The sequence below is a fragment of the Pangasianodon hypophthalmus genome, chromosome 8, assembly GCF_027358585.1.
Source record: "Pangasianodon hypophthalmus isolate fPanHyp1 chromosome 8, fPanHyp1.pri, whole genome shotgun sequence".
NCBI lineage: Eukaryota > Metazoa > Chordata > Actinopteri > Siluriformes > Pangasiidae > Pangasianodon > Pangasianodon hypophthalmus.
This window is the reverse complement of record NC_069717.1, coordinates 14,850,513-14,863,988: the sequence shown is the minus strand read 5'-3', so window position 1 is coordinate 14,863,988 and position 13,476 is coordinate 14,850,513. Positions and strand designations below refer to the sequence as shown.

At 38.2% G+C, this 13,476-nt stretch overlaps 1 protein-coding gene across 2 annotated transcripts; it reads right to left on the bottom strand.

Moving 5' to 3' along the window:
• Window positions 1–915: 915 nt before the first annotated feature.
• prr16 (proline rich 16) lies at window positions 916–13,105 on the bottom strand. Of its 2 annotated transcripts, none has more exons than XM_034306823.2 (3): window positions 12,859–13,105; window positions 10,638–11,545; window positions 916–2,735 (listed from the first exon to the last, which is right to left on the bottom strand). In XM_034306823.2, the coding sequence occupies exons 1-2, from the start codon at window positions 12,988–12,990 to the stop codon at window positions 10,802–10,804; spliced, it is 876 nt and encodes a 291-aa protein (XP_034162714.1). In that variant the 5' UTR covers window positions 12,991–13,105; the 3' UTR covers window positions 916–2,735; window positions 10,638–10,801. The 2 variants fall into 2 exon arrangements, with proteins under 2 accessions (XP_034162714.1, XP_026782728.1); XM_026926927.3 differs by having other exon boundaries at window positions 10,649–11,545.
• Window positions 13,106–13,476: the final 371 nt, after the last annotated feature.

The following is a 13,476-nucleotide window of genomic DNA, read 5'->3' as shown; positions in this document are numbered from 1 at the left end:
CTTCATGGTCAGAGAAATATTTCTAATAATAATTTGTAAAATAAATTAATAAAATAAATGAGGCCTCATGTAAGGTCACGACCTCTAGTTTGGGAACCCCTGCTGTAATGATCATAATTCCAGTGTCATCCAGAAGAGGATGGTTTCCCTTTTGAGCCTGGCTCAAAGGGAATATTCTTAACCTCAAAAATATTCTTAACCTTTCTGCTTGAAGAACTAAGAGCATGTGTAGGTTGCCATCTTGTGCCATGTTCTCTCATTACAGTGGTTAAAATAGTAAGCACTCTAGTTTTAACACAATATCAGATTCATTAAGAGCGCTATGTAATCTTACTGAACTTCATATATTTTGTTGGCTTGCAAAGTAACTGGTGCAGTGACCAAACTCTAGCTTTGTTGAGTGTATATCAGTCAAGCAAGGTAATGTGTGACTAAAGATTAGAAAATCTTAATAGCAAATACATCACTCTCTGAGTGTGTGTGTTCTCTTTTGCTGTGCTGTCTGTTGTAACTGATTACACTCTTTTGTGTACTATGTGGCACTGACTAGCCTTTGTTCAACCCCTGTTTTTTTTATTGTAATTATCTGTTTTTTCTGCAAATAACGTGCAGTTGCTTCTGGTCAGCTGGTGCAAATGTTTTACTTTCAGGGGATTGTATCATTGTCAAGATAAAATTATGAATTAGTGAACCACTAAGCAGATTAATCAGTGTAGTGCAGTCCTTTACACCATGGACATGTATCTGTATAGGAGATTGTACCGAATTAACCAAACCATTGCCATTAGTTTTTATTAGAAATTTGACAACTCAAATAGCTAATTAAAAGCATGCTGAAATATATCTAGCATATTTGGCAAAATATATCAGTTATACAATAGAGGTGAATTTTAGACAGTTTACTGTAGCTCAGATGATCTTACCTATTAAAAGACTTTGCTTTGCTTGGGGTGGGCATGGCTCATAATAATGTTATAATGTGTTTGGGGCTCCAGTGTAATGGTGCAGTCTCTCTGCTTGAAGCACTAGCAGCACATGTGTATGTTGCTATCTTCACCATGTTTCCTAATGACAGTGGTTATACACTCTTGTGTGAGTCAGTGGTACTGCACTACTCCAGTGTCAGATTCATTAGGAGAATTCTATATATTCTACATTTACATTTACCACACTCCCCTAATCCAGATTGCCTTACAGAAGTGCTTTGTATTCTCCATCTATTTGGTTTGCATTTCTTTTAGCAAAAGCCTAATGTGGCAAAAGATTAAATAGCAGACGATGCTTACATGCTCACACAGAAAGTTAAACACAGAAAGACACACAAAGAGAAAGCAAAATCTATTGCAAATCACTCTGTATTTCACATATTAAAGCAGACCTTTATCCCACTGTATAAAGTCTTGGATTTACAGTGCAAAGTGCTAAGAATGACATCTTAAAAACCCACAGAAATTTTTCTTTTTTATGGTTGTGTCTATTTTGTTGGTCATGTCCATCTTTACAACTGTTATTTGGTTCAAAATGTGGTGGTACTGTTTAAAAATAAATTACAAATGGCCAAGAAGATGACTACCCATTTTTCCAATATTTTCACTGTCTCCAGGTAACACACAAGAAACTAGAGTGGACTACATAAAAGTATTCTACTTACTGGACGTCTCCTATTGTTAACATCCTCAGAAGAGTAAAAATATTTATTTCTAGGTTAAATGGCTTGTAGCTGTTGCACAATATCAGAAATAATACTATATTTCTAGATATGGAACAGTGGTATTAGTCATCAGATGCAAATGTGCATCTTAGAGTGTACATGGGCTGTATTATAAAATATTTTAGGACAAAGCACTTATATGTTCCCATTAAAAGAGCATAATGCATGACAGGCTTGTCGAGAATTCCAATATTTTTGTTAGAGTGTATACATGAAACAAATTAATTTGTTTTTTGAAACACAATCACACATAACCACACACACAAAATATACAAAAACCTTTTAGACATTTCCTATATCTTTGAATAATACATAAATAAATTATGTAAATAAATGCCCTGCAGAGATTACACACCAGAAAAAAGAAATCAATCTTTAAAATCATTCTAAGAAATATCAAAAATATGTTCTTTTATAATTTCAAAATCCTCTTTTATAAAACATATATTGTGTTTTCACACTTAAATTTCTCTATATCTTCCAGAAGTTACCATATCATTCAAAGGCAATATTTGAAAGGGCTTTGCTATTATTATTATTATTTAAATATGATACTAATTACACAAGATGAATAAAGTGGATCCTATTAAATTTTTTTCACATTTTCAGCAGCAACAATATGGTACTTTTCTCCAATATAGTCACTACAGTTAATTTTCAGCTCACTGTAGGATTTCTGCTACAGAAATAGAACAGAATACCATATGGAATGAAAAAGAAAATATTTGTAGTGACTCCCTTCTTCTCTTCAAAGATAATTTTTTGCAACACAAACACAAACCTGTCTGATAGAATCACATATGTGTTTCCACAACAAACAACATTTTATACCCTTTGGCCATTATGATTAAACTGATTGTAGATGACTCAGGTGAGTAGTCTTGCTTGTCATACTTTTTTCTTTGTCTGTGATGGATCCTTTGGTAGCGATCTAAGAGCATTCTGAAGTGAGCCCTCAATGAGCATCACATGAAATTGAGGTGATCAGGTGATCAATATGGTATTTCTTCAGTCACAAAGGGACCTGCAGAGAAAACATATGAAATATATTAACATGAGAATTACAGCTAAGACAAAATTACTGAACTGGCAAAATGTAAGGAATGTGAGAAAGACAATACACGTAGCAGATTGAGCATGATAGAACTACAGTATCTCATAGTATCTCACATGTAGCAGGTTGAGGGTTAAGAGTCTTGCTTACAGGCTTAAAAGTGGCTCTCTAGCAAGCCTGGGAATTTAACTCTCCCTTACAAGCTCACCAATGTTCCCAGGGGAAACCCAGCCCGAGGGATGAGCTGATGCCCACTGACCCAGAATTTCCAACTGTTTGGAAGCATCACTATGATTGGCAGGCCTGACATCCACTACTATTATAAAGAGAAACCTGGTTTGAGCTCTTGTGCAGGAACAAGCCAATGACCACAGCTGGACACATCTGCTAGTAAGTTTAGGCTATTTCCACTGAGCAACACACACCGCACAACCAGCTCTCCTCATACTCTCCTCATTTGGGGTGCCCAAGGGTGCACATTCAGCCTTGGGGCATGAGTCGAAACTAGCATATTGAGCACAATGGAGCTTACAATATCGCATATACAAGCAAGCTCAAATAATTCTGGTTCTTAAATGTTTCATGGGGCATTGATGTGATTGGCTGTATTTTATCCATCCGTCCATCCGTCCATCCATCCATCCATCCATCCATCCTCTGTACCACTTATCCTACAGAGGGCTACGGAGGAGCCTGGAGCCTATCCCAGGAACTCAGGGCACAAGGCAGGGGACACCCTGGGAGGGTTGCCAACCCATCGCAGGGCACAATTGCACACGCAATCACACACCCATTCACACACTATAGACAATTTTTGGATATGCAAATCAGCCCACAACGCATGTCTTTGGACTGGGGGAGGAAACCAGGAGTACCCAGAGGAAACCCCCGAAGCACGGGGAGAACAATGCAAACACAGCGCACACAGGGTGCTTTGAACCACCACTGCCACTTTTGGTATTTTCATAAGGTTTATAGTAATCAGAACAAATAATTGGTGCGAGTCTGGCAGTAATTCATTTCTTATACTGTACATCACAAACCAAAGATCCTTCAATAAAAAAAAATTCATATAATCTTATCTTTAACACTGTTGGTAAGAACATAGCTTAAATAATCATATCTCACTGCACTTCTGTCTCTAGTGAGTGCAGTAGGTTTTCTCAGTAAATATAAGGTATGTGGGTTGGGAGTGGTGAATGATATCGATTTTTCCTCCCACTCTGGGAAGAAGTGCATCCAGAGACGCATGTTGCGTCTAAGGAAGCATCCAGAGCACATAACGAATGAGAGTCATTCACCTCAGCATTGACACATTTATTTATTTCCCATTATGATGAAACTGTGAAAGCCTGTCCTTTACTGGTCTAAGATTGCAAATGTATAGTGATAAAGTAAAACAAAAGTTCTTCATCTATTCTTCATATGAAGCCTGAATTCTAAAATGTATATGAGAGTGATAATGTTTCTGGTATGGCACTGATTTGACATCATTTCTTGAGCAATTATTTCTGCCTGACCAAGTCTTTGCCCTAACCAGCCGATACAGCTGTGCTAGCGAAGAGCTTCTGTTGTTCCTACATTTACCTCTGGAAGAACAGCTGAGGCGTCTGATCTTCATGGCATTATTTACAGCTGCTGAATGCTGTACTGCATGTCATTGCTTTCTGATGTCACTTTAAAACACTTCTCAAAATGTGCTAAGCACATTTTGTCACTACATTAGTTCATACCTGTCAGCACAAGAATTTCAGTCACAGCCATTTCATCAAAATTACTTACTTTTAAGCAGAAATACATAGTCTGACACAGTGTAAGTTAAGCCCAAGGAACATCATAAATGTAGTCAGTATCAGTGTTACCATTCGAACATTTCTGACACATCTATATCTATGCACTTAACAAATGCGAGTTTAATGAGGCATCCCACAAGATGGTAAAAAATTAAGAAGAGTTTTCATATCTTCTACAGGTGCAATATAATGCCCTTATCGAATGCATGTGCCACTGAGGTGGAGCTTCTACTAAGTACCTATGGCTGGAGAACACCCAGCATAATAATCCTTATAGAGCTCATTCTAAAAGGACTTGAATAAGTCATTTGATGAAGCCTGTTTAAGTCTCAGCTGATGGCTGGCCTGTGTGGGCTCTCCTAGCTGGAATCCTATGCCAAAGGGAAAACAGGGTCCTCCTTTCAGTCTCCATGAACACAACAACACAATGCTCCTGGAGATAAGGAAGGGTGCAAAGAAGTGGTACTTACCAGCAGGTCTCACTGCCCCCAGAATCCCACCAGCTTTAGCACAACCTTTGACAGCAAAAGAGAAAATGCACATCCACCTAAAGTGTAGGAACAGCTAACCACCTATGGCTAGATGGGCACTCAGTATTATAGTCCTTCATGGCTAACAACCTATTTGAGGAGCCAAGAGAGAAAAAAGAATATGCTGACATGTCATTTTCACAGCCCATGAAGCCCCACTAATGCTTTGCTCTTTCTTTCTCCGTCTTAGGAGACTCCTCTGAAAAAGAAGACCCTTTCGCTCAATCCTAAGAAGTCATCACACAGAGCCATAAAGCAGCAAATGCTCAACATGCCCGAGCTTCATCTCACCATTCCTTTCTTTTCCCCAGGAGGGATTTATGTTCCCACATAAATTGCTGTGTGCCTCACATAGTTAATGGCTGGCCTGCATTACTTCGAACAAAAGTATTATTTGTTGCATTATTATATTGTAATTAATCAAAACGGTCACAGACTTGCAGCATTGTCATATCACAAAATGTTTGTGATCTTGTAAAGGGCTCATTTACATACTGTAGCCTTCTGTTATATCAGTATTGCATTTAGATAAATATCAGTATCTATGTTGTGCAAGTTGAGAATTGCATATGAATGAGGAAGCACAGGAGGAAAATATGACACTATATTCAGAACATCAATTTTACTGTATTTTTAGTTACACAAAAATATGACAAATCTGTTCAATTAGAGAACAGTAAAATCCGCAGTCAAACTTTTGGATGTTTGTATACGGATGGGTGATAAATTGAAGGTAAAACCAACATGGACCACCACTAACCACCAAAACAGCTTCAGTGTACACTGGCACTGATTGTACACATCTCTGGAACTGTACTAGAGAGATGGAACATCATTCTTCCCTCAGTTGGTGTTTTGGTGATAGTGGTAGAGAGAGCTATCTAACCCTGGTCTGAAATCAATTAGAATAATTTTGTATTGATTTGCAGTAACTTTCACTCTAAGAGGAAAATTGGACCCAGATCATGCCAGCAAGATGACCCCCACAGCATAACAGAGCCACCAGAACCCCTAATTTGCCACAAATGCACTCACCCAATATGATGATGGATGACTCATCTGACAATATCACTCTTTCACATCTCTATAGACCAGTGTCTATGGTTTTTTGTCCCTCTGAAGTCTATAATGTGCATGTCTTTGTAATGAGGGGTTTATGCATTGCAACCGTACAATATCCCACCAGTTATCAACGGAGTGTTCTTGTTGACAGTCTGATCACGTTCTGCATTAACATTCTCTATAACCTGAAGAACAGTTGCTCTTCTGTTCTTCCTTACATATCACATTAATGCATGAGCATTATAATAATTGAATGTGCATTTTTGACCAAAATTTGCATCTGTATTTACTGATGTAAATGTCACTTCAGTCACTGTTCCTACTGAAACACAGCCAGCTAGGCAGCCTTTGTGTCTGAAGCTTCTGCCATCCGTGCCCCAATAATGAACCCTCTTTCGAAGTCACTTACATCTCTTCTTCTTGCCATCTTGATCCAAAATCCTGAGTGATGTTTTAATACACTACTTGAGGTCTCTAGTATCCCCCAACTATATATTTTAAAGCAAGTGGTTTCTTTTAAAAAATACAGACTGTCTGACATGATAAGCATCTCTTTCTGTATTAGATGTCGCTTTCAGATAAATTGGGACAGCACAACTGACAAAGCAGGACTTACAATTTTATTTATTTCTTATCTATTTAATTTGTAATATCTCGCTGTTCCTGGTGCCATTTTCCATACAAACAATTTCTCTCACTAAATAACATTTGCTACATTTTATGGCACTATTTCAGCATTTTGATATCCTATTCTTTGTGAACACTATTAGTATAACTTATTCCAACTTTGCTATTTGGAAAAAAACGCTCATGGAATATTGTAAATTGAGAGGGTCGAAGGAAAATCAACAAAAGCTACACACTCTCATAGCAGAGACTTGAATTTGACCTATCATATGTAGATATTCAAAAGAAAAACCTTATTTATCCCACTTTATTTGATCCCCTGCTTATTTGTATTTATGCTCTTTCTGCTCTTGTATTATGTTTGACTTATACGTTGCCTTGAATAAAATTGCGAATGTAGTAACTGTAAAATAATTGCTTAAATAATAAAGTTTAAATAGAAATCAGACAGGCCTGTGTGCTGAACTTCCTGGTGTTCTAAACAACAATTTGCACTCAGCCTCATAATGCACATTTTACAAAGCCTTATTAAACAACATCATGCCCTTCAAACAACATTATAACATATGCGTATTAACACGAATATCCAAAAATAACTTCTATTCCTATTTAGATTACTCGACAATACTACTGCTGGCTTCAAATATCTTTTTTCCATTTTGAAAAGCAACACTTTGCTTTGCTTAGCAACACTGATGCATGACCAACTTTGGATTGAGAACCTGATTACACTGTGATTATGATTTGAATTCATGGAAATATTCATTCATCTTCTGTAACTGCTTTATCCTGGTCAGGGTCACAGTGGATGCAGAGTGGTTTTCCTGGAACACTAGGCATGAAGCAGGAATACACCCTGGGTGGGAGTCAGTCCATCACAGAATACCATGCACACACACACACACTCACACTCATTCACAAGAAGGAAGGAAAACAGAGACCTGGGAGGAAACCCACACGGACACAGGGAGAGCATGCTCAGAAACTCCACACAGACAGTAACCCAAGCTCTGGATCAAACTGGGGACTCTGAAGCTGTGAGGCGGTAATGCTACCTGCTACACCACCATTTACATTTATTCATTTAGCAGATGCTTTTATCCAAAGTGAATTACAAATGTGAAAATACAAGCAAATCGATATATCAAGCAGAGAATGATACAAGTAGTCACACACCGTACCACTCTATCATGAAAAGGTGCCAGTTATATTTCTGCAAAGGAGGACACACATTATTAACAACCTCATATAACCTATTAAGTTATAAAGAAATAATAAAAAATATCCTTTAGGTTACATCAGTCCAGCAGAGATGCACACTTAATCTATATTACCGTAAAAGGAATAATTTTTTTTTGTACAATCAGAAGAAAGATCCACCTGCTCGATATAGACAAACCACAGTATGTTGACATCTCAGCTATGAAAATCACTGCCTACAGATTCTCTGTAATGTTGAATAGAAGTATCTGATTCACTCTTGGTATCCTGACATTAGCTTCCCACTATAACATTGAGCTGATTTATTTAAGGCAATCAGCTGTTGTCAGAGATTTGAGCAATTTGGATGAATAATCTCAAACTTTCCCTGTGTATTTCTGACCTAGGCTAAGGCACTGAGTGACTTCCAAAACTGAAGTGTATTCTTAAAAATGTCAAGTGTTCAGTACAGCAACACAGGCCACTGGGGATTTTTTGCACATGCTGCAGAGCTAATAACTTTTGAGGATATTAGTAAATTTAGAAATCAGTTTTTTATTTTAGTTTGTTCTATAGCACTCTAAGGAAAGATCATTTTAAACATTTGCGGAAAGAATACAACTGGGATTCTGTTCTAAATATAGTGATGGTTTGTATGGAATTACTTCCTTATATCCTCTAAAGAATAAACTGAATTCTCAGTAAGTTTCTTCTCTTCTTTAGTGTAAGAACAGGTCCATCACCTCAGACCTTTATCTATTAATCCAGAACTGCTTAGACTGATCTGCCTAACTGATTAAAAGGAAGCTAAAATAAAAATAATTTATTAGCGGGCATTAAATTTTAACTACACTCATCTGCATATTGATGGTCATATGTTTCCACAAGGGCACATTCAAGTTTTTTTTTTTCTTTTGTAATCTCTTTCAGGTGTGCTGTTCAAAATTCCCACTATCCACCACCGGGAGTCACCATGCCGAAAATACTGATCCGTTATCAGTCACTGTTTAATGAGGTTCTGTTTGATGTTAGCCCTCATTTAGCCTCCTTTATTCCTTTATTCTTTATTCTTTTTATTCTGTATTTCTAACGCTTACAGTGTTTAATCTTTGGACTGTATTCCAATTTTGTTTTGGTTTATCTTTGTATAAAGTTTTGCTGGTTTTTGACCTTTTGCCTGGTTTTTTGTTTTTCCCTGTCCCTCAATAAACTGCTTGGATTCCATCACACAGTGAGATCTATTTGCAGACCTTAAAGTGTTTTTTTTTTTTTTTTAAAAGAAGTTGCAGTAGCATATAACATGTCACGCATTTGGTTATTTGCTCAAATGTCAGAAGGTAAATGTCATCAGTGAACACTTCAAAAACTTGTCTGTGTTTAGATTTCATTATTGTTTCAGATTACTGGGAGTTTGTACAAGAGGCATATTGCTTTATAAGCCTGTCTTGACATTATCCTTGCTTTAATCATTTTACTATTGGGCTTAGCAAGTGCAGAATTTTGTGAAGATTTATTTAGATTACTGATGAAGGATGATCATTGAAATTGTTACTGTTTGGTTAAAGGTTCAAAATATAGTAAATACAGTTTAAATGGAAACTGTTTGTTTCCATACTGGAGGGGAATAAACACACTTTATTAGGGTCATATAAGCTTTATTACTAGATGTCAACTCTACTTCTAACCCTTCAACAGCACAAGGAGTGTCGGTGTACATCTTACGTTGATCATTCACAGTGTTAAATTCAATTACACCACTACACTGAATGCAGTTGACACTTGAGTTGATATTTAGGTTGATGCAAAGCCGGAGTGAAATTCCATAATCAGCATTTGCTTAATTTCTCTAATTAGTGGAGTCTGCTATTTTCAACTCCCTCAAGGGCATGCCTCCTTTCCTAAACCCTTAGCACTCAAAAAGCCTTTCATCTCGCTCCTTGATTTGAATGTAAAAACGGGGACATGGTGTCATCAGAACGTAGTGTACGTTGCAAACATATCTCAGAATAACTCCGAAATGTTCATATACATTATAAATTCTGAATCTTTCCTGGAAGAACTGTGGTATAAATTCACAGTCTAGGGATGTTGATAATACATTACACCCAATTAATTCAATTTTTTTGGATACCTGCCATTCAATGGAAAACCTGGGCCAGGTTTGTCTTGGTGTCTGACCCCAACCCTCAGAAGTAATATCTCACATTTTTATAGACCAGTTAATAAATATTTAATGACCATAGTGTCTGACCTGAGGTCATTATCAAATACACCTTTATCCTGATTCTCAGTATATTCTGCATGTATACAGAGTTCCAATATCCATCAGCCATCATCTAACTCCATATGCAATTTACAATTTCCAGGTCCAATCCATTCCAAACAGTTAAGGCAATATTTGATTATGTGCCCAATTTCCCTGCAAAATTTCTACCACCTGCTGGCCAATATTTTGTTCCATACCACAAGAAAAATAAACAAAGAAAAATGGCACCTCAGCAGAATATAACTTTTCTATGAATTTATATTTCATACATTTGTCTTCTATCTGCTAATATCTCACTCTCTCTATTCCAGCATTTCCACAGATAACAAGTGCTAATGGATGTTTCCGTGAGAATGAACTGTCGTAGTTATTATTTACTTCACAAAGTACTCACCGATCACTTACTTTCTTTTGACTTCCAGTGAAGTAAGCCATCCCCGTAGCCTCTTTCCTTTTTCATCTTCAGGTAATCCATTTTATATTGCAGTAGAAAGTGCTTATGACATTAAATAAAACATATAAAAGATTATTAAATGTCTGTTTAGGGGGATTTTTATATCAAACAGTTGTTGTGGTGGACTTGCGTAGTATGGTTTTCTGTGGTTTTGGAGTAGCGTGATGAGGCACACATGGTTGAGTTGAAGGAGGAAAGCTGTGACTGAGGCTCAGCCCACCGTTTTCCATCAGAACATGGGCTGGGGCCATGGAGGAGCATTGATGAATGGGGCTTAGCTTCATGTCAAAAAGCTCACTGTGTAAGTGCATATCTGTGTTGTCAATGTCGTACTGTAGGTCACAGTCCGGGCAGTAGCCGTGGTACTGGACCTTTTCGCTGAATCGCACCCGTTCCCGTGTCACCTGGGGACATCGGCTTTTTTTGTGCCGCAGAAGGGGTATCAGAGTCAGTCCTTTCTCTGTCGAGCTTTTAGGCATGCATACCGAATCTCTGCCGGGTATGTTAATGGGCTTTGTAGAGAAGACGCCATTGCGCATGAGTGTTCTGTTCTCTTTGGCTTGGTTCCCTGAGGACAGGCTCTTGCTGTGGTCCTCGACTCGGGCTGGCATCAAGCGAGGGGGTGGGAGAGGAGGATGGGTCCTCTTCAGTACTGTGAGCATGCCAGAGGCCATGGGCGGAGGTCTGAGGAAGGCGTCTTCAGGGTAGATCTTGATTCTCTCAATGCTGGAGGCAGTGGTAGTGGTTGTGGTACTGCTCGAGCTGCTGTTCAGTGTGTCAGTCTTCGAGCTGTTTGCCGTCTCCTCCAGCTGGAGGTCTGAGGTCAGGGAGTCTATTTCATGAACAACCTTGAAAAAGCATGAACACAAGACATATATACATTACATATATACATATATACATAATAGACATTAATCCTGTAGGTATCTAGAGTGCACACCTTCCAATTAGCCATGCACTGTGATATTGATCATGTGGCTAGTGTATATTTACATAGATATGGTTAAATACTGAATAGCCACATAATATACTAAAATGAGCCTGGGCTCATAGGACGCTATAAATAAATATTTGTATTTAGCAAGTGATGTCAAAGCTTAAGAGGCCCCACTCTCTCTGTTACTGTGCAGATGATTATATAAGAGCTATGAATATAATAGTAAAGTTGGGATTTCAGCAGCATATAGACTTATAAACTTATAAATAGACACATAAAAGCCACAAGTGCTTTCTACCCCTCCTAATACAATGTTCTGTACATGCTCTTCCCACACTCACTACGAATGAAACAGGCAAGCAACATCTGCATTGCAAATCAGGCTGTACATATGATTATATATAATGTCTGTTAGCAAAAATAGTACAAAGACATTTTATGCCTGAATTCTGGTACATCATTGTTTTGGGTTAGAGTGTGCTGGCCATTGTCCATCATCATTTGTAAGGAGATATTTTCCACTGTAGCCATGCTGGACTATGGTAAAGTAAGTTAGGTGTAGTGCTATATATTCAGTTACTATATAGAGCCTATGTATCATCCGGTAGTAGTGTGAGTGCTACATCCTAAACCACAGTGGCAGGACTGCAAAGACTGCAGTTCCTTTTGCTATCCACTGGCCTTAATAATAAGGATATTTTTAAAAAAAAATGAAACCAAATAAACAGCCATGTAGGGTCGCAATTCATTAATCTACAGGGAGAGCCATTTGCCTTAATGCAAATATCATCATATGACACATTTGTCAGCAAATGGGAAAAAAATGTGCATGTCAAGTGCAAATCAAACAAAAAGCTGTATTTGAGAGAATTAAGCTATGTCAACAACAACAACAACAACAACAACAACAATAATAATAATAATAATAATAATAATAATAAATAGCTGTGATAAAAGGCACTGAATGGTTATATGATTTTTAATTTGCAAGCATCCAGTGTAAAACCCACAACATGTTATCACAAATCTTCAACAAATAAGCCTAATACACCAAGGCCTGGCTGAGTGAAAGCGTCAGTGTGCTCTGATTGAGCTGAAGCTCACTACAAGCCTTCCTAAAGACGTCTTATTCCACCACTTGAAGGTATCACAGAAACCTTTTCGCATTGCATTACGGTACTGTTGTCATTCAGCAGCCAGGTCCCATCACACACACAAACCAACCTCTTTGAGTTCTTTCGCTACATCCTTCAAGTCCCCTAAGATGTTCTCCAAATCTTCCACGATTGTCTTGATCTGCCTTTTTATTTGAACTTTGGAGACTCCCTCCGATTCCGCATTTGCTGTCCCTGACATCCTCTGGAAGAAGACTCCGAATCAAGGACTGCAGCTATATCCTCTCATGGCGATCGGCGCACTTTGTTCGTGCATTTTAATGTTATGTTTTCTTCTCTTGGCTCTTTATACATTGCAGAAGAATCTGGAGGGGGGGGGGGGGGCGGCGGGGGGAAGCGCGGAGGACGCGTCCCGGTACACACGCATGCGCAATAAGCCATTTCATTTCCGAACGGGCAAGCAGCCTGGTTCATTCATTTAAAAAAAAAAATAGAAGCAACACATTGCAACCTTTTCGTACAGAGTCTCGTGCTTATGGCATCCAGTAATTCGACATTAAAATAAACAAAGTCGGCAACCGAATCCTGAATCGTGACTGACATTTCATTTAAATAATAAACGTTTTTTGCCATGCGCGCGCGCACTCACACACACACACACACACACACACACACACACACGTTTGTCCTATTATGTGAGAAGCGTCTGTTTCCATAATCGATGCTG

Bases quoted from the DNA above. Each gene is read 5' to 3' on its own strand.
- prr16 (XM_034306823.2), bottom strand. From the start codon at position 12,990: ATGTCAGGGACAGCAAATGCGGAATCGGAGGGAGTCTCCAAAGTTCAA. The intron at 11,546-12,858 runs GTTGGTTTGTGT...TGCTTTTTCAAG, and splicing joins TAGCGAAAGAACTCAAAGAG to GTTGTTCATGAAATAGACTC.